Below are 20,929 nucleotides of genomic sequence, written 5' to 3'. Positions count from 1 at the left end.
TGATTTAGGAGAAGAGCAGCACCTGGCCAGCAGTGGGTGGGTCTGGGGGTCTGTTGAGTGCTTAGCCTGGGGTGGGGTGGCACACAGTCAGCCTTCATCTCTGAAGCTCTGAGGAGCAAGCCCAGCAGAAGGGAGGAGGACCAGGAGGTTAGAGGTCATCCAGCCCCACCCCTCATTTTGTAGATTAGAGAGCTGAGACCCAGAGAGATGGAATGGTTTGTTCAGTATCCCACAGCCGGTTGGTAGCAGAGCTAGAAGAGACCACTCCTTCCTGGCATGGGCAGCGAAGTGCCCACCTCAGATGTCCCCAGGAAGCCTGGCATGGCCCCTTCTAACAACGCCACCCCCCCCCCCAGGGACCTTAGAGTAACCTAGTGGAAGAAAGCCCCAGCGTTCCCTGGCAGGAGGTGAGTCCCTCGTGGGGCATCTAGGGATGCCTGTGAGATCCTAGATCCTGGCTGCGGGTGTGCCATGCCGAAGGCAGAGTGGAGCCCTGGCAGTGGAAACTAGGCTTGCCTGGGCTGTGAAGGGCATGGTCCTCTCCTGCACACATCACTTCAGGGCCATTGTGAGAAGCTGGTGTAAAGGTCGCATGTCCCCAGAGCATGGTCCTGTTAGATAGAGACAGCCCAGGGGCAGAGCCCATCAGAGTGATTTTCATCAGCTTTTATGTTGTTGCTAAAGAACTAGACTTAAATGTCAGTCTTTGAAAAAAAAAGTAGCATTTACATAAATGCCTGTATGTCCAAATCTGGCACCTTAGGCTGGGCAGCTGGGACTGAATAGTATCAGGCTCTGTGTGGCCCCTTAGAGGTTTGAGCTTGCAGCCCTTGGCTTGCCAGGCACACAAGGGTAAGACCCAATGAGACAGATTCAGTTGCCGTGAGTTTGTTTCCACTCCACTCTCTCCTGACAGGTTCCAGGCAGCAAAAGGCAGGGGAGACCCAGGACCCACACCTGGCAGGACTTGCCTCTGTCCTTTGCCTCCTGCCCAAGGCCCAGGGCCAGCTCGAAGCCAGAGAGGTCACCGACTATGAAATTGTACTTCTCCTCAAGCACATTCCAGGGCCCACTGAGCTGAGGCTCCTGGGGAGCAGGGGGAGCTTGAGACCTGGGAGGCAGCTCTTAGCAGGACTTCCTGGGTCACAGCAGGTGGGACAGGGGCAGCCAGTGCTTTGTGTGGCTTCTCTGCTGGAGAAGGGTTGCCTGGGCCTTGATTCTGAGTATCTAGAGAAAGAAAAGAGGTAAGGGCTCAGGTTGGCACTTGTGACCAAAGGGTAGCATGAACTGTAGGACCTCAGTGGAGAGAAGAGGTTTGGATGGAGGAGGAAGGATCAACAGCTAAGATGGTAATGGCCCAGAACCCAGAACAGGGTCCCCAGGTTCCAGCGGCACAGAGCCATTGCGTGAGGGCCAAGTTGACCAGTATAATGGAGGTTCCTGGTGACCCTGCCCCAGGGATTCACTCATGCCCTCTCCTCTCTCCTGCTGCCTTGCCACCGCCTCCTGCCTTCCTGGGCCTTGCTTGACAGGATGCCTACTCAGAAATTGCCTACCTCTTTGCTGAATTTTTCCGTGACCTCGACATCGTGCCCTCCGACATCATTGCTGGCCTGGTGCTGCTTAGACAGCGGCAGCGAGCCAAACGCAATGCGGTGCTGGATGAGGTGAGTGCCTCTAGCTACCTGTGGGCCCTGTTGCTGATCCCGTGGCCTCCTCTCCCCCAGGCGCCCTCCACTGTCCTAGCTGAAACCTTGAGACAGCCTTTCTACTGACTCCCGATAGGGTGGCGTGTTCTCTGGACCACATGCGGCTGCTTCTGAGGCCAGCCTCCAAGGACATGCTAGTCACAGGGGTTAGATGACCAATGTCAGCTCAAGTGCTTCAGCCTTCTGTCTGAAGTTTGCCCTGCCTTCCTGTCCTCACCAGCCACACTAGTGCTGGTCTCTATACATCTCACACAAAATCCTTTCCCTCTGGAGTGGCTCCGGACCGTCCCCTGGGAGTTGAAGGTCTGGGGAGGATGGGGAAACTAGAAATACAGGGAGGTATGATTTGGAAAACTGCAAGCCTCACACTCCCTCAGACCTCTGAAGCAGGCTGAAACTGAACCCCCTCCTCATCTTCGTGTCTGGACCACTGTTCATCTTACCACGCCTGTTTTCCAGGCAAACAATGACATCTTGGCTTTTCTGTCTGGGATGCCAGTGACCCGAAACACCAAGTACCTCGACCTCAAGAACTCGGTGAGTTGGAAATCTCTTCCTCTCCCCGTGCTTCTTCCTACCACCTCCCCACAACTCCATAGTATGAGCCAACCCCACCACTCTTGCACAACTGTCCAGGGAATTTCTTCTCAGATCAGGCCCTCAAGAGCCCCCACATTGTGCTGTGCCTATAAGTAGGACCATGAATCTGCTAACCGAGCTCCAAAACGTTTGACCCTGTCTTTTAGAGAGTGCTTCACAGTATGAGCTGTGACATTATTGCTGCTGCCGCCCTCATGATAGGCAGGGTGTCATCGTCACTTTCAAGCCTTTTTAGCAGTAGAAACTTTCCTCAAGCACCTTAAGTAGAAAGCCCCTGTGTTACAGGGAAAGTGGGTCCCACCGTCTGACGGCCCAGGCCAGCATGGTTGAGGGTGGAAGCACGGCCGGTGGCAGGAGCAGTCAGCCTGGCCCAGGGAAAGCAAACTGATGTAGGTGCATCCCTGTTCCATGGCTGCTCTCTGTGACCTGGAGCAAGTCAGTCGTCCTCAAAGCCTTACGACAGGCACACCTCACACCCAGAGCTGGAGTAGGAGGAAGTGGCCCATCCTAAATCCAGTCCAGCAAGGTGCTAGAAACTCGGGGGCCAATCAAGACAGGCCTGGAGAAGTTTCGGCCCTTGGGCCCTTTCCTTTAGAAAAGCCCCAGGCATCTTGCCTCCCTAAATCTGACATCATTTCATTTCACCAGCCACATACATACATAGGTGGTTTCCCTACTCAGATGCCTGCCAATCACTATGGCCTTGCCTGGCTGGCTCTTACCACCCCCGGGGGGGAGGTGCAGAGTCTGCACCTGCCACCTGGCAGAGGCTGCCAGTGCCCCGCCCTCCCTGTCCTATCACCCAGGGTAATTGCCTCTGCAGCTACTGGCTCCTTCCTGAGTTCCTGAAGAGCAGGCAGAGGGGTGCTGATTGAGGCCTACCTGGTTCACATCACAAGATGACTAATCACCCTCCTTAAGTTTTACAAGGTGACTAATTCTCTCTAAGTGCCACAGTCCTGGTGCCCAGGGGCTGGGGACTGACTGACAGGCTTTCCTGGGTCACTGCCACCCTGCCTCTGGACAGTTTGGAACACTGATACCGACCACAGCACCAAGAGACTCCTGGGTTTCACGGTGGCGCCTTTCTCTAGCGAGATCCCAATCTCAGGGAGACAGCTTCCCCCAACCTCAGGACCCTGGGACTCCATGAGTCAGACTGGAGAGCCAGGGACATTTGGTGACATGTTTCCATGTCCAGCATGGCTTGTCTTGTTGCCCATAGCAAGACACAGCTGCAGGCCCCAGGGCTTTGCAGGGTTAAGTTCCCCAGGGCCTGATTGCTGAGGCGGGGCAACTGCCACTCACATCCCACACTCCCTTCCTTCTTGGGTAAACAAGCCAGTGTGCCGAGTGATTTTCTGTCTCCAAATCATGAATTCTAAGACTCTTGTGATACGATAGGTCTCATGAGTATTCTGGCCTGGGTACAGGGAGATAATTGGGCAAGTGCAATCAGTGTCTGAAGGGGCTACCCCTCCCCCACCAACAGCTGTCCCCTGCTGGAGCAGGGTAGGCAGGCTCCCACTTCAGGGACTAGTGGTGGCTGAGGTAGCAGGCAAGAGGGGCAGAGGTTACCGCCCTCTGCATCCTGTCTTTCAGCACGAGATGCTACGCTACAAAGAAGTCTGCTACTACATGCTCTTCGCCCTGGCTGCCTATGGCTGGCCCATGTACCTGATGCGCAAGCCGACCTGCGGCCTCTGCCAGCTGGCTCGGTCCTGCTCGTGAGTACACTGTCAGTCCCCAGACACACTAGATTGGGTGGAGGGAAGGGATACAGTGGTGTGCTGGTACCCACTTCCCCTAGGGCTTCGAGACTGCTATCCACTCCCACCTCCTCTGGCCCTAAGCAGCTTCTCTCCCGTACGGTCACTGGGCCTTTCTCCTTCTTCCTTCCCGGACTAGAATTACACGGTTCTGGATTCGAATGCAGGCTTTCAGTTGCAGCCCTGGGCAAGTCAGTGCACATCTGTGACCCTTACTTTCTGCATCTGTGAGGTGGGGTGTGATAACATCCATTTTTAAGATGGGATACTGCTGTGTCTACACTGCTGGTTTTTCTTTCTTCTTTGGGCCTTCCTCTGCCCCCCGCAGCCATTCCCTCTGACCACATCTCCCTTCTCTTGGCTCCCCTCCTGTGCTCTGCCTTTCAAGAAGAAAGAACTTTCTTGGGAATTAGGCCCACACCATGGAGGCTCTAGAAACGCACCAAGAAGCTTTACCAGGCTCTGAGCTGAGAAAGATCCAGCCCCCAAATCTGACCTGAATTGGCTCTGCCCTCAACCCCACCCAGGGCCAGGGCCCTGTGCTTCTAAGTGGGCCAGAGAAGGGCTTTGGAAGGACCCTGTCCTTCTGTGGTGTCTCCACCCCCAGCCCATGACAGGCAGAAGCGGGACAGTTCCCCTGGCTTCTGTTCCAGAAAAGCTGACCTGATAGACCAGTACCCCTGTCCTCCATGCCTTGTCCTGGGGGATGACAGCATCCTCACCTACTTGAGAAAAGCTGGTGGCTCTTGGGACCTTGTTCTTACCACCCCCAGCAGCTGATCAGAGAAGTCCAGGTCACAGCATGCTCCTCCCATCTCTGCCAAATGTACATGCCTGTCATTTTCCCCTGCATCCCTGGAGATGAACACGGGCCAGGGCCCCCAAGGCCTCCCACCAAGCAGGTGGACCTGCTCCACTTGTCGGGAGCCCGTTTCTCTGGTTCTAGCAGGCGTCTAGCAGGCGCTATCAGCCCAGAGGACAGTTCAGAATTACGAGCCCCTGGTAGTGGGGCTCTTAATGCTCATAGAACAGTGAGAGTATATAAGCAACTGTGTGAAATGGCAGAGGACGGATTCCTCAGCCTCAGTGGAACACAGTCAGGTCCCCTCCTGGGAGAATGAGCTGAGGGTAAAGTGGAGAGGAAGGCCGAAGCACAGGGATGCTGGGAGAGAGAAGGCTGTGCACCGGTCTTAGGGTCAACTGTCTGCCTGCTGTTATCACTTCCGCTAGCTCTCAGGCCCTGTCGAGGTTGTCTGCCCCGGCAGGTGAGACATCACCACTTTGTCAGGGCCTATTGTGTGTGGGTGGAGCAGGACAAGGGACATAAACCAAGGGACAGGCTGGGTCTAGTAGCTTTGGGAAGTAGCAGTCAGTGAGGGCTCTGCCAGGAAGGAAGTTGAGGCTTAGCTGGACTTTGGCTGCAGAATCAGGAAGTTACACACCAGGAAGGATTTGAACCTAAGTTCTGACTCTCCTCTACCTCATTAAAGCCTCCTGCTCAGCTGAGGAAAGAGGGGAGCTTCCTGAAGTCTTGAAGGTAGGAGCTCAGACCCTGGGCCAAGCCTGCCACCACTTGGCCCGGTGGTAGGGTGACTTCTCCAGGCTCAACTCTGGGATGTGTATCCTGTGGATCGGGCAGTCCCACTCCCAAGCTCAGGCATTTCCGGGTCTTGGCTTGGCGCTGGGGTTTCTCGATGAGGCTCCTCCCTGTTGGGAAGTCGCAGTTCTACAGGCTGCTCTGAGAAGACAAACACCTCACACTGAATGTCAATTCGACACAGCTGGCAGTCCTGTCACGCTCGGTCCAGCTCATGGCACCCAATCTGTTGGGTGCTGGCTCCCCCTGGTGGCCCGAGAGGCAAATGCATTTCTCCCCACCCCATCCCTAACTGAGTGACCGGTTCAGCCCTGGCTTATCTACCCCTGGAGCCTCCTGTGTGCACTAGGCTTGGTGCTAGGGGAAACATCTGTGACTAGCACAGAGCAGCCCTTCCCTGTGTAGCTCCTACCAAGACAGGACAGGACATACCAGGAATGGGGGACACCTGAGCAGCTCACAGCGTGTGGGTACATTGGAAGGACTGACTGCTGGACTGGGGTCATGTCAGGACTCGCCCTGTTAGAGAGGTAGCTGGGGCCGACCTCACTGCAGGGTCACGTTGGGATGGACACTAAAGGGTATAGGGGGATAAGGTGCACAGAATCCGGTGCGGGAGCTGAGGGAGAAGGAAAGGCAAGAGTGGTATAGATGAGAGAGGAGTCAGGGAGTCAGTTAGACAAGGCCAGATGGCGTAGAGCCCAGAAAAGACTCAGTCCTTTATGCTGAAGGTGGGCGTGTGTTCCTATGGGGTCCTAGGAGGAAATGTGGTAGTGGCTTGATGTGTCTTCATCGGGTCCCTGTGCTCCGGGGTTGATAGTGCAGGGGCAAGAGTGGACAAGGGAGAGGAAGTTAGTCTCATGGAAAAGGACAGGAGGTGGGTTTGTGAAGACAAAGTGGACTGGTGTGGCATGACTGAGAGCAGCTGCTATGGCCAGGGAGTAGGGCGAGGACCTGGAGGGCTGACAGTACGGTTTAGGGGAGACGCCATGTAGGAGTCCAGTACGGTGCCTTTGGAGGTCTGCAGTGGGTCTCCTGGGGTCCAGGGTGGGCTGATGGCGAGCGCGTGAAGCAGGCTGCTAGAGGGGAGGGCAAGCTCAGTCTGGGAAGAAAGGGATGAGATCTCCAGCCAAATGGGAAGGGAGGGAATCATGAGTCAGGTGTTGCCTGGAAACTGTCATGAACTGGTCCAGGGTTTGACCACAAAGAGGTCACCAGGGCTTAGCAGGAGTGAGTCAGGAGACATAAAGAGGGTGAAGCTGAAGCCCTTCCAGAGAGGGTGGAAGGGAGAAAACCAGCCCATTGGTGCTGACTAGCCCTGAGCTCTCGGCCACCCCATCCCAGGTGCTGTCTTTGCCCTGCACGACCCCGATTCGCCCCTGGTGTCACCATTGAGGAAGACAACTGCTGTGGTTGCAATGCGATTGCCATCCGCCGTCACTTCCTGGATGAGAACATGACCGCAGTGGACATCGTCTACACCTCCTGTCACGATGCGGTGAGGGGCCAGGCTGGGGACCCGGGCCACCAAAGCAATCCCTTCGGCCAGTGAAGCCAGCTATAGATTCCAGATCATCTCCAATATGTAGTCCAGAGACGGCCTCCTCCATTTTGGTCGCCTAGACCCACACTGCCTCAATCTAGGTGGGAGAATGAAATGTCAGTCCCATTCAGTATTAGGGCCTCCAGCCTCAGCCTTAAGGAAATGGAAGACACCCAAGATACTGGGGAGAGGCAGTGAGCCATTTGGAATGAGCCCAGGGCTGCCTGAGGCAGAGTAGAATGGGAGGGGCCAGGGACCAAAGAAGCCTCAGCGACCTCCAGGGGCCCTGGATTTGGCAGGGGTTCAGCACCCTGTGGCCAGTGGGGAGTTTCATTGACACGCCCTAAGTCTGGCCTCATTCTGGGGTCGCTTAGGCTCATGAGACGGTACTCCTAGGTCTATGAAACTCCCTTCTACGTAGCTGTGGACCATGACAAGAAGAAAGTGGTGATCAGTATCCGGGGAACCCTGTCCCCCAAGGTAGGCTACCATGACTCCCGCATAGGCACAAATACTATGGCCCTTGCCTGTCCTCCTCAGCCACCCTTAAGTGACTTTCTTCTTTCCCCAAGGATGCCCTGACCGACCTGACTGGAGATGCTGAGCGACTCCCTGTGGAGGGACATCGAGGCACCTGGTTGGGTCACAAGGTATCAGCCTCCACATCCTGAGGTGCCCTCACCTTTGCTCCCAACCCCAGACAACACTCAGGCGCCTGTGTTTGGCAGGCTCTTTCCTCCCAGAGAGCAGACAGGAGGCTGTGGTCTCATCGGCCTGCCCAGCCTGAGGCCCGGGTGTTCAGGGGCTGTCCATTGAAGCTCCAGGGCAGGCAGTGGGGAGATGTCACACCTGTTTCTGCCAGACTCTCTCTGAACCTCCATTTTCTCACTTGGAAAATGCAATTCAAAATGGGACCACAGAAGGACCCACAGGCTCCAGAGCCTGTTTTCTGAGGGCGGCTGGAAGGGGGCACTGCATGAGGTCCTGCTGGCTCCTGAGGCTGCCGATCAGCCCTGCTCTGTTCCTCTCTTCCAGGGCATGGTGCTCTCAGCTGAGTACATCAAGAAGAAGCTGGAGCAGGAGATGGTCCTGTCCCAGGCCTTTGGGCGAGACCTGGTGAGGAGTTTTCCATGCCATCCCGTCCTGGAGAGGAGGGGTGAATGATGCCACCCCTCACCAAACACTAGCTCCTGTCCGTCTCTCCCACATGTCCAGCTCCACCCGGCTCCACCCCACCTCCCAGGCTCCCTCTTCTCAAAGTGTCCTTGCTTAGCACCCTGTACCGCGGTTCCCAGATGTGTGCTCTGCTAGCCTCAGAGTCAGGAACACTTGTTGCAGCAAATTTTACAGAACCCGGTGACAAAAACAGCCACCGAGCAGGGAGAAGGCTGCACCTCATCTGGGTGGCAGCCTGGGTAGCTCCTGAGGATGCTGCCAGCACCCATTCCCAGGTCTCACAGACTCTAGGCTCTTGGTCAGGGGGGAGGGATGAGGTAATGAAACAATTATAACTAATCCCCAGAGTGGTCAAAGAACAAGTGCAATGCCTAGGAGGGAGGGAGCTGTTGCTGATAAATCAGGGAGGGCTTCCTCGAGGAGGCAATTTCTGAGCAAGGCTCTAGAGGATGAGTAGGAGTGTGTGAAAAGTCTCACTAGGCCTTTGCCCTGTGAGGATCCAGCTTGGCTCTACCTCAGCCCTAGCATCCATGCAGGACAGCATGATCCCAGGACTCTGAGAAGAGCCCTCATCCTCCCAGTGTCCGCTGGGAAACTGAGGCAGGGCTCTCAGGCATCTCTTGGTCCCCAGGGCCGTGGAACCAAACACTATGGCCTAATTGTGGTAGGCCACTCCTTGGGCGCTGGCACAGCTGCCATCCTCTCCTTCCTCCTGCGCCCTCAGTACCCGACCCTCAAGTGCTTCGCCTACTCCCCGCCAGGAGGCCTGCTGAGGTAAGAAGCTTGAGGCCATAGAGCTAACTGGAGCAGCTAGGACACTTGATCCAAGGGTTCACTTGGGCTGGCCAGGACTGAGAGCTGGTGGCTGGACTGGGCAGCACGGCTTCTGAACACTGGAGACCTGGGAATGGCACCGGACAGGTCTCGGGTGGTAGGATGAGGGTTTATAACCTGCCAAGTGGACTCCCCTCCCCCAAAGGCCTGTGGTAAAACACAGGGAGGAAGGGCAGAGGTTAAAGCCCAGCCTGGCACTATAAGCTCCCTGGAAAGCCTTGCCCCCAGGTGCAGAGTGGAGCTGCTCTGGATCTGAGCCCTTTTCCTTGACTTATCCTGCAGCGAGGATGCTATGGAGTACTCCAAAGAGTTTGTTACTGCTGTGGTTCTGGGCAAAGACCTTGTTCCCAGGTAAGTCCCTCTCCCTTGCTGTGTTCCCCTAGCAAGGCCTCACCCTGCTCTACAGCACTCACATCTCCTTCAGGCCCCCTCCCTCACCCTCCTCCTAAGGACTCTAGTGTCCCTTCCCACCCTTGGTGGCCCTGTGGTGAAAGACAGTGTAGGTCCCGCACTCTCCTGAGTGGCCTCTCTGACCTGGCTTGTCTCTACATCATGACCCAGCTGGACTTGTCTTCTGGAGGCCAGGTGCCCCCACCACCCCCTCTCCTGCCCCTCTCCAGCCCTTGATTGGGCCAGGCTGATGCTCGTTTTTTTCCACAGGATTGGCCTTTCCCAGCTGGAGGGTTTCCGCCGACAGCTTCTGGACGTCCTTCAGCGAAGCACCAAGCCCAAAGTGAGCCCCCACTAGCTCCCTGACCACTGGGAAGTCCTGGCTGTCCCTCTTGTTGCTCCCCACTGATCCCAGAGACAAAGCGCAAGAGGTCACAGCTGTGTGTGGACACTTGAGGCAATCAGACCCTCAGTGTCCAAGCTCCGCCCATCCAATCGCTGCCATTGGTGAGGAGGCAGGTCCAGTGTGGAAGGGACTTTGCTCATATAGTAAGCTGTCATGGCATCAGAACTGGAAGTGCTCCTGCACAGAGCTCCCTGACATGAGAAGGGCAGTCCCCGAAGGACACTGGGCAGGCAGAGGAAGGCCTGTTGAGGTTGCCCAGGCTCAGGAAAGGCTGTTGCTCCATGTGGAGGGTTTGAACCCAACCCCATTCACTATTCTGCTGGGGCTGGGAGAGAGCCAGCTGATTCTAGCACATCCCAGGTCATGGACCATCCTGGGGTAGGAGGCCCTCCTCGATCAGAGGGTGCTCTATGAGATAGCTGCTCACCCCTACTTGCTCACCCTCTTTCTGCTGCCTGTCTGCAGCCTCCCTAGCCTTGGTGCCCATGACCCTCCTGCAATCGGGATCCTGAGTCAGGTGCTAGACCATGGGTCAGCATAGGCTTATGTGTCTGTCTCCCTAAAGGAGCCTAGTCCTTGTAAGCAATGTCTGCTCTTCACAGAGCCAGGCACAGGCATTCCTCAGATCTAGGACCTGATCTAGCAGGCCTTGCTGGCTCAGACTGAAGCCTGTCCCACAGTACCTTAACCAGTGACCCAGAGCAGATCCCTCCCTTACCAGGTGTGTTCCCTACCCACCAGATGAGGGTTTGGCTAGTCTTCCAGGCCCTTGCCAGCCCTGAAATGCAACAATTCTATGCTACCACCGTACACCTCAGCCAATGCCTCTTAAGGTGGGCACAGAACATTAAATGTTCCGGCTACTGCCTCCATCACCAGCCCTCTCCTCTCATCTGTTGAGCCTCTCCTTGAAAGCACTCTTGATCCTACCCACCTAGCCAGAGTTCCTCAGCTCTCTCTCCCTCTCCCTGGTCCTATACAGTGGCGGATCATTGTGGGGGCCACGAAATGTATCCCCAAGTCGGAGCTGCCTGAGGATCAAGTAGAGGTGACCACTCTGGCCAGCACACGACTCTGGACCCACCCCAGTGATTTGACCATCGCCCTTTCAGCTAGCACCCCACTCTACCCACCTGGCCGCATCATCCACGTGGTCCATAACCACCCTGCAGAGCAGTGCTGGTAGGTGCTAATGGAGATCTGGGCCACTCCTGTAGGTGAGGGTCCAGGGCAGGGGCTGCTGAGGACTGGACCGGCCACTGGTCACTTAACCACTCACAACTGACTCAGAGATAGAGACAATAGTCCAGAATCCCTACAGAGGGGTTCCTCTGGCTGCTAGCCATGGAAAGGGAGCCAAAAACCCAGCCCACATTCATATCCAACAGGGCCTTATGATTCTGTGTCTCTCTGAAGGAGCCAAGCCCTTGGAAACAGTGTCTACTCCTCACAGGGCCAGGGCTAAGCCCAGGCATTTATCAGATCTAGAAGCAGGTGTCAGGGACCTGACCCAAAGGTGGCAGTCCAGCTGGGCCAAACTGAGGCCTGTCCCACCTCTGCCTTGCACCCCTGCCAGGCCTTGACTGGTGTCTTCCAAGGCAGCTCTTCCTAAGCCTGATGTATTTAGGAGTGGATGACCTATGGCAACCACCAGGCTCTGAGCCAGCTCATCCCTCAGTGTCCCTACATTAGTGACAAACACATGTGGGCAAGACTGTGGCCAAGGCATATGCAAGAACAGTGTACCAGTAGGTAGGCTCTCCTGCCACACTCTCAGAGCCCTGGGCCCTGAGCTCTCTTAACACAGACTGACCCCCAACCCCCGACAAAAAGCTGGAGAGCTGAGCCCTACCCAGGGGTAGCAGATGGAGTCTAGACCAAAAGCAAACTGGAGGCTTTGTAGGGACTGCAACTGAGGCTCCAGGTCAGCCTTTTTAGGCTACGGGCAAAGTAGCCTGGAAGGGAACACTGACCTGCAGCCCAGGGTAGACAGGGGCCTCCAAATCCAGCCTAGTCCCTAAGAAAGTGCCCAGAGCAGAGCCTCAGACCCTTTTCTTCCCGACCTGTGTCCCTCTCAGCTGCTGTGAGCAGGAGGAGCCCACATACTTCGCCATCTGGGGTGACAACAAAGCCTTTAACGAGGTGATCATCTCACCAGCCATGCTGCATGAGCACCTGCCCTATGTGGTCATGGAGGGGCTTAACAAGGTGAGTGCAGGCAGAGCCCATGGCTGTCCTAGCGGCTAGGTCCCCATATCCCTCCTGAAAGACGGGGTCCTGAGACAGGCCAGCCACAGTCCCCAGCAGGGCCCTGACAGAAAGACCTGCAACCTTTCCACTCTACACTCGTGGCTCTTTCCACATACCACGTGGCCCATGGTAGGGAAGAGAGAATTCAGAAGATTCCTAGGGGTCTATCCCAGAGAAAGGCGGAAGTAGAGGCCCTGAAGGCAAGTTGGCCGTTACCACATATGTAGCTAAGTGGGACAGCATTTACCTTCATGGGCCACTGAAGGACTAGAAAGAGAAGTGTACTCCAGCTTGGCTGTTCTAGGGACAAGCATCCCATGGCTAGTCCCAGGCCATCCATAAAGAAAGGGGCTCCACTGAACCATCAGGCTATTTGCTCTGGGAAGCCACAGCACTGGGCTGGCCACCCCTCTACCATCAGCCCCACCCCCCATCCTTTCCTCAGGTGCTGGAGAATTACAACAAGGGAAAGACAGCACTGCTTTCTGCTGCTAAGGTCATGGTGAGCCCCACTGAGGTAGACCTCACTCCTGAGCTAATCTTCCAACAGCAGCCGCTGCCCACGGGGCCACCTCTGCCCACCGGCCTGGCCCTGGAGCTGCCTGCTGCAGACCATCGCAACAGCAGTGTCAAGTAAGTCTCCCATCCCCACTCCACCCCCAGGGAGTGTGGGTCCAGAATCTGCATAGCTGTGTACATGAACATCCATGCATTCTGTGTGCCTGTTGGCCTGTGCATATCCCCAAAGCCGTGTCCATATGCTCAATGTGGGAGTTAAACACTGCTCAGAATCTTGCTCTCTCTTCTGTAGCTGTCTCTCACCTTGCCATCAATGTCTGGGGAGGGAGGCATGGTTCCAGGAAGTATGAGAGGTTTCAAGGCACACACAGACCATATACACCAGACCTAAACACCAATTTGCCCATTCCTAATTATATCTGTGTACTTACATAGGCATGCATATACACTGGGGCTTATGACAAGTGTTCCTCATAAGAAATACTCCACACAGGACACATACCAAGGCAGGCAGAACACACATGGTTATGGGCACACTTGGACAAGTAGACATGTAAAAGTATGGCTGTATTGTGCCACACCCATAGCACACAGGTATGTATGATCCAGCTGCACACAGGCACCAAGGCATACACATGCTCTCACAGATGTGCACACACATCATGGCGGGTTCTAGAGTGGCGCCCCTTCTAGGGGAAGGTTGTCCTGCCTTTCTGGGACCCTAACTCCCAGGCCTTGCATCCTTTCTTATAAATCTGGCTGCTGAGAAGTAAGATGTCACTGCTTCCTGGTCTTTGGTAGGGACACACCTCAGACATCCTTCCTTGTGTGTTTCTTGTGGTGGTTACATGTCTCCATGAAGAACTCAGTCTGTCCTTGGCCACTATACGGGAGACAACCACCCATTTCCCAACTCCTCCTTCCTTCCCAACGGAGCAAGGTGGCTGCAGAGTTTGCTGCCCCTCTCCAGCATAGGAGGTGTGGGGGAACCCCAGGGTGAGGAAGGGATAGAAGAGGCACTGGAAGTGCTGGTCTGAAAGTTGGGGGGCAGAATCCCTCTCCCCTTCCTCCCTGCTCTCTGTCCTTCCCTCTGTGTCTCCCATTTACTGTAGCCTCATGAGTGAGCCAGAGCAGCCAATCTCTTCATGTCCTAATGGGTGTTAGTACCATCATGGGTATGGATGCATAGAACCCAGACTCCTCAAGAAATCTTAATGCTGTTGGTGGGTCTTAGGCCTTTTGGGGATCCCACTCCTGTCTACCTAGCATCAGCCTTTTGTTTTCTATCTTAGCTTCTTATGAATTGGGTTTATCTCATTTTATTTTAGATTTATTTTTATTATTTATCTGTGTGTATGTAAGCATATGTACACATATGTGTGGGTGCCCATGGAGACCAGAAGAGGGCGCTGAATTCCCTGGAGCAAGAGTTACTGGGGGTTGTGAGTAGCCTGCTATGGGTGGTAGGATCCGAAGCCATGTCTCACGACTGGGCAGAAGCATTTGTAACCTCTGAGGCATATCTCCAGTCCTATGAATTGGCTTTTTTTTTTTAATTAATTAATTTTGGTTTTTCAAGACAGGGTTTCTCTGTGTAACTTTGAAACCTGTCCTGGAACTTGCTCTGTACCCCAGGCTGGCCTTGAACTCACAGAGATCTGCCTGTCTCTGCTTCCTGAGCTCTGGGATTAAAGGTGTGCGCCACCACCACCTGACTTTAATTTATTTTTTTATGTGTGTGGGCATTTTGCCTGTAGGTATGCCTGTGTACCATGTCTGGTGCCCTTGTAGGTCAGAAGAGGGTGTTGGATCTCCTGGAACTGGAGTTACAGATGGTTGTAAGCCACCATGTGGGTTTTGGGAATCAAATTCAAGTCCTCTGGAAGAACAGCCAGTGCTTTTTTTTTTTTAGATTTATTTATTTGTTTATTAAGTATACAGTGTTCCGCCTGCATGAATGCCTGCAGGCCAGAAGAGGACACCAGATCTCATTACAGATGGGTATGAGCCACCATGTAGTTGCTGAGAATTGAACTCAGAACCTCTGGAAGAACAACCTCTTAATCTCTGAGCCATCTCTCCAGCCCCAGCCAGTGCTATTTACAGCACTGAGCCATCTCTCCAGACACTATGAGTTGGTTTTCAAAAGTCAGGATTCCCTGCCTCCAAACCTTTCAACAAGGACTGAATTAATTCTGTCCTTGCCCCCCCACCACTTCCTTCTAGCCTGGGAAGTAGGGGTCTCCTCAGTCCTTCTGAGTCTCGTCCTTATGCTCTTCCCCTGCAGAAGCAAGTCTCAGTCTGAGATGAGCCTGGAGGGCTTCTCTGAGGGGCGGCTGCTGTCCCCAGTGGCTGCCGCATCAGCAGCCCGCCAAGACCCTGTAGAGCTGTTACTGCTGACCACCCAGGAGCGGCTGGCGGCAGAGCTACAGTCCCGGCGGGCACCGCTGGCCACCATGGAGAGCCTCTCAGACACTGAATCGCTGTACAGCTTCGACTCACGCCGTTCCTCGGGCTTCCGCAGCATCCGAGGTTCACCCAGCCTCCACGCGGTACTGGAGCGTGATGAGGGCCACCTCTTTTACATCGATCCAGCCATTCCAGAGGAGAACCCATCCCTCAGCTCGCGCACAGAGCTTCTGGCAGCCGACAGCCTGTCCAAGCACTCACAGGATACCCAACCCCTGGAGGCAGCTCTGGGCAGCGGGGGTGTCACTCCTGAGCGACCCCCAAGTGCAACCAATGAAGAAGAGGAGGCAGCAGGCGGCGAGGGTGGTGGGGTGGCCCCCCGAGGAGATCTGGCACTGCACAATGGGCGCCTGGGGGACTCACCCAGCCCTCAGGTGCTAGAATTTGCTGAGTTCATCGACAGCCTCTTCAACCTGGACAGCAAGAGCAGCTCCTTCCAGGACCTCTACTGCATGGTGATGCCTGAGAGCCCCACTAGTGACTACGTTGAGGGCCCCAAGTCCCCCAGCCAACAGGAAATCTTGCTTCGGGCCCAATTTGAGCCCAATCTGGTACCCAAGCCCCCAAGGCTCTTTGCAGGATCTGCTGACCCCTCCTCTGGCATCTCACTCTCGCCCTCTTTCCCACTCAGCTCCTCCGGGGAGCTCATGGACCTGACACCCACGGGCCTCAGCAGCCAGGAGTGTCTGGCCACAGACAAGATCCGGACTTCCACCCCCACAGGCCACGGGGCCAGCCCTACCAAGCAAGATGATTTGGTCATCTCAGCACGCTAGCACCTGGCAGTGGCTGCTAGCTCCTCCCCAACCAGAACTCAAGGCTCTGTGGGTACCTAATGGCCACTTGGGGCCCAGTAGCTTTGAGGAGAGGCTCCCAGAGGCCAAGTGGCCTCAGGCCCTGGAGCGTTGCTGCTGAGCAGGGGGTCCACATCCCTACCTCAGCCTAGGACCCTCAGAACCAAGATGTCTGGGAAAAACCGGGGTGGGTTTGGTACAGGGAGGAGACTTGAGGTTGGATGGTCAATCCTCAGCCCTCAGCCTGACTCCCCTGTGTGGGCAGCCTGGTATCTCTGTTCTGGGAATGGGACTAGGCAAGCTAGCTTCCTGTCACTGCCCTTCAGCTCATCTCACAGAGCCGAGGCAGAAAGCAGCCCCCTCTCCACACACTCTCATAGGTCGTTCACGTTGGCACCTGCCCTGGTCACTATCCCCCAGATCTGGTGCCTGCTGGCCAGCCCCCTGGGGTGATCCCCTCCAAGGTGGCCCACAGTGCTGTGTATGTTTACAGAATCTGCTGGGCTTTGCTCAGGTTGTTTCCTGGGCTTGCAAGCCCCACCCCTAATCATGTGTTCATTGTCCCCTGAGGACCAGAGGGGCCTGGAGGTGAGTGGGGTCAGGGCCACCCCTTCTCTGCCTGGTGGCCCTTATCTTCATGGGTCCTGGCCACTGGGTCTGCCTGCCTACCTGCCACTCCCTGGCTTCCTGGCTCACCTTCTCCCTCCCTCACCCCCAGGACTCTGGCCAATCAAAGGGTGGTGGACACTCCTGTGACATCATCCCTGGCTGCAGAGTCAGGGCCCTGGGAAGAACGAAGGCATCCAAAGCCCCATCTCCTGGGTATCCTGCCTGACCCCTTTATGTTACCCCACCATGCCTAGGCAGCTCCGGGCTCTGGGGTCTGAAACCAAACATGCCTCTGCCCACTTGCTCTCCTGGCTACTTAGCTCCTTTCTGGGTCTGGGCTCCACCTCCCATTATGTTCTGCCCATAAGAAGAGGGGCCAAGAGTAGGGTATCTTGAATCCTGGCTGGAAACCCCTGCCCACTGTTGAGGGGAGGGGCCAGTTACTGGGGCTGTCCCAGGGTAGCCTGAGGCCTTCGTGGTTTCCCTAGGGTTTGGAGAAGCAGTCCAGGAGGTAGGAACCTAGCCTTTTCCCCATGCTGGGGTGGGGAGGTTGTGCATGCTAGTGTCAGGCGTGTGTGTGCATGTGCATGGATGTGCACCACTCCTGAGGAAAGGGGCTGCAGAGGGCTGCCCGCCTTCCCCATCTTGCCTGCCTCCTGATGCTCCTAACCTGCCAAGAATATAGCCTGTGAAGTGAAGCCTTGGGACAAGCCAGTTACAGGGGTGTGCAGGCAAGCAACTGCCCACTCGAGCCCTCGTCTCCTTGGAAACATAGTCCCTACCACTCTAGCCCCACTCACAGCCTCTCTGGGCTACCTAGGCTCCCCTGACCACCTCATGGTCACTGGTATCTGGGCCCCAGCCCCAACTCTAATCCCCACAGCTGGGGTGGCCTGGATAGCTATCTACCCTAACAGATGAAGACAGAGACCTGGGAGCTGGGCCTCCCCTTGCTCTGTGACCCCCCCACCTCACCAGACTCTTGGCCACTCTGCCCCCTGCCAAGGCAGTGCCTCAGCCTAGCACAGAAGTAAAATAAAAATCAGTGGTTATTAGAATTCAAACGTTAGACAGAATTTTAAATCAGAGAAACAACCCAACAAGCACCCAGCCAGCAGCAAGGAGAGTTGTGGATCTGGCCTTTTAACTCTTCCTCTGCCAGGGTAGGTGTGGGGGGCTCCTCTAGGGTGTGCCCCTGTGCCTAGGACTGAGCCATCAGGGACATACCCCCCACCCCCAAGGCTGCAGCCATACTGTGTTACAGGCTTGGGGCTGGGGCAGGCTTGGACTCAGCCCTAGACACCCAGGGCCAGCCCACCCCTTCCCTGTCCTCTCCCTGCCTGACCCCAGAAGGGTGGGCGTGCTGCACGTTCCTATCACTCCATGCCACATCTGGGGGGGTCTGAGCCACCCCCTTCATCCCAGTTCAGATTGACCCCCACACTGCCCCCAGACCCACAGCACAAGCTCTCCCAGCCATGCGCTGGCCTGTCCTCCCAGGGATCTGGGGGACTTGCATATGCAAATAGTAGCGAGCAGGCAGGCCCTCACAACCCTCTGCACTCCGTGTGCCATTCTCCCGTGACTTTTTTGTACTTAATGTATGAAAGATCCACACTAATATTGCTGTAAAAAGGAGAGACATTAATATAGCTTATTCTATAAATATATCTGTATATAAAGTTTTCTGTATATTGTATAGAGCTGTGTATAAACTGGATGTAGAAGCACACCTCTGCCTCCTGTGATCGTCTTTTCACCAGGTGGGAATGGAGGCAGTGTGGGGACATGCTGCCAAGATCACAGCTACCAGGGAATGAGGACCTCTGAGACCATTCCCTAGAGGAGACAGAAAGCCGGAGTGGAAAACCTGAGGATTCTTGGGACCAAGCCTTTTGTGCCCCCAAAGACAGAAGGCATGTAGGAAGGTGCAAGAACAGCCCAGCGGGTTAGAACTGTAGGGCTCGAGGTTGATACAGTTCCCATGGTTTTGTTAAAATTATGTGCTAAGCCAGCAAGATGGCTCAGTAGGTAGGTCAAGGCACTTGTCCCTAAGCTGGACCACCTGAGTTTGCTTCCCAGGAATCATGGTAAGAAATGCCTGCCACCAAACTGTCCTCTGATCTCCACAGGCGTGCACACCTCCCCCCAAATAAATGCACAAACATAATAGAAACTTAAAAATAATATACAGATACAGTTTGCTGCGCTAGGGAGAGCCCTGTATTTTTCCCTGGCTTCCTGCCATGTCAGTGCCCAGGCCCAGGACAGCACTGAGTTACATCAAGCAGGTGGAAGTCCCCTTGAATCCTGAGCTCTTGAGACCAGTCACTTGTTGAGTCCTGCCTAAGCAAGCTATACTGGGGGAAGGGTTAGTATCTGTCACATAATACACTTGAAGCATGTTGTCCCTTTTCCCTCCCAGAGAGCACTGAGACTCAGGAGTAGGTGAACTGCCCCAGATGTAGAACCAGCAATTGGAATCCCAGGCTGGTTCCACCAGGCCTGCCCACCCCTTGCCTTTCACCCCGTGCTGTGAGCTATAGCAGGAATGGCAATCCCAGAGAGGTAGCACTGAAGTGTTGAAGCCACTAGAAGCTTTGCTGAGAGCTTCTCTGGGGGAGTGTAAACACCTGGGAAGCCACAGGGACACAGCCTAACCTGGATCCAGAGCACTGAGGCTGGGGAATAGCAGGAGGAGCGCAGGGTAAACAGGCAGTGCTGATCATCCTGCCAGCCTCAAGCCGTGAAACTTCCACACAGCAGAGGGCGCTGTTTCTCCAACTGGTCTCAGTGTGGCCTGCAGAGCTTGGTGTAGCCACCCTTGGCCCAGCCAAGCTTCGACTCCACCTCCTTCCCACTCAGACTGCCTCCCAAGTCCAGTATGACCCTACTTGATGGATCTAGACAACAGCAGAAACAGCCTGCTCTGGGTCACACTCGAGGTAGAGACAGAAGTAGGACCAAATCCAGAGGCTTGTCCTAGCCTAGGACCCTCCTCTCATAGTGGTTTCCCCTCTTACTATACTGCAAATGATACTGAGCCTGATGGGGCAGAAGCAGAGCAAATGGCCAGAGAGGTACTGTGGCTTGCTCAGGGTCACACAGCAGATGGCAGCCATCTCTACAGATGACAAAATCTGGTACAAAAGTCTCCCTAGGCTCTTACTAGCCCCAGCATCACCCAGCTTTGGGGTAGGCCCTCCTGCGCTTGGACTTCAACTTCATCACGGTGTCTAAGCCTCCGCCTTCACTCCAGCCCAGACGTGGGAGGCCCTGGGGTGTGGCTGCACTTTTGCTCCGTGGCCCTCGTGGAATAGGGAGGTGGCAGGGTCCCGCTCCCATGAAATTAAAAGGGGCCTTCTTCCTGCCTGGTCTAACCTCAGGTCTACCCTGGATTTGAGAGCATTCATTGTCTTGATTATGTCACAGTGGGTCACCCCATCCTCAGCCCTTAAGGACCTGACAAGATCAGTACTGAAGTCACCAGCCCACCCTGAGACAGACATTTAGACATAGAATTTATGGGTAGAGTACGCAGGAATGATCTTCGGGTAGTTGGCGTTTCAAAGGGGTGTTATTTCTCTAGTTGTCCCAGGCAACTCAGGAAATAAATTCATCTTTCAGAGTTGCAAGGCATGACGGGGTGTTCACTTTGTCTACAAGCAGGCCTGACCCTGATTGGAGGAGGGACCAGAGTGCAGAATAACAATTGTCTTAGGGGAGTCTGCAGAGGAGACAAACCTCTGGGTACATGAGTTGGAAAAGAATGGGCCGCTCAGTGTGGCCCCCTCCCCCCTCGGTGGGGGCCGCGGCTGGGAAGAGGGAGCTGTGGTCAGTGCCCACAGCTGGGCCTCCAGCAAAATCCCACTCTATATACCTAAGAGAGGCGGCTCTGAGGACCGCCCCCAGAGGGACAAAACCTCATTGTGAAGCACCCGCCGGCCTGGGCACCCCCTCCCCCACGCCCTCCTCGGAGGGCCCCCACAAGCCTGCTGACTGGGCCACATCTGGAGCTCAGGCTCTGGCTGCCCTTCCCCCATGCTGCCACTGAGAAAGAGGGAGGCAGGAGGGAATTAGAGGAGCTCATGGGGTCACTACCTGCAGAACTGGGCTAGCTTCCCACCTTAGTCCAGCGGCCAATGCCAGGAGGAGTCAAGAGTTCTAGGCTGACTACGTTAGTATCTTGATTAGATAGCAAGTTCTCCCACCCTTCTGGGCTGTTTGTGTGTGTGTGTGTGTGTGTGTGTGTGTGTGTGTGGTA

The 20,929-nt window shown here is 55.3% G+C and overlaps 1 protein-coding gene across 1 annotated transcript in view; it reads left to right on the top strand.

The window, feature by feature from the left end:
* The window catches only part of Dagla (diacylglycerol lipase alpha), a 58,203-nt gene extending 39,806 nt beyond the window's left edge, over nucleotides 1-18,397 (top strand). The window contains exons 7-20 of the mRNA XM_075973474.1: nucleotides 1,533-1,667; nucleotides 2,169-2,246; nucleotides 3,912-4,036; nucleotides 7,020-7,173; nucleotides 7,615-7,698; nucleotides 7,791-7,868; nucleotides 8,254-8,334; nucleotides 9,026-9,168; nucleotides 9,511-9,579; nucleotides 9,889-9,961; nucleotides 11,007-11,206; nucleotides 12,103-12,232; nucleotides 12,720-12,907; nucleotides 15,081-18,397. Coding sequence (XP_075829589.1) covers nucleotides 1,533-1,667; nucleotides 2,169-2,246; nucleotides 3,912-4,036; nucleotides 7,020-7,173; nucleotides 7,615-7,698; nucleotides 7,791-7,868; nucleotides 8,254-8,334; nucleotides 9,026-9,168; nucleotides 9,511-9,579; nucleotides 9,889-9,961; nucleotides 11,007-11,206; nucleotides 12,103-12,232; nucleotides 12,720-12,907; nucleotides 15,081-16,038 — 2,496 coding nt within the window. The 3' untranslated portion in view covers nucleotides 16,039-18,397. The remainder of the gene's footprint in view (nucleotides 1-1,532; nucleotides 1,668-2,168; nucleotides 2,247-3,911; nucleotides 4,037-7,019; nucleotides 7,174-7,614; nucleotides 7,699-7,790; nucleotides 7,869-8,253; nucleotides 8,335-9,025; nucleotides 9,169-9,510; nucleotides 9,580-9,888; nucleotides 9,962-11,006; nucleotides 11,207-12,102; nucleotides 12,233-12,719; nucleotides 12,908-15,080) is intronic.
* Nucleotides 18,398-20,929: the final 2,532 nt, after the last annotated feature.

The sequence above is a fragment of the Microtus pennsylvanicus genome, chromosome 5, assembly GCF_037038515.1.
Source record: "Microtus pennsylvanicus isolate mMicPen1 chromosome 5, mMicPen1.hap1, whole genome shotgun sequence".
NCBI lineage: Eukaryota > Metazoa > Chordata > Mammalia > Rodentia > Cricetidae > Microtus > Microtus pennsylvanicus.
This window is presented reverse-complemented; position numbering and strand designations above follow the sequence as displayed.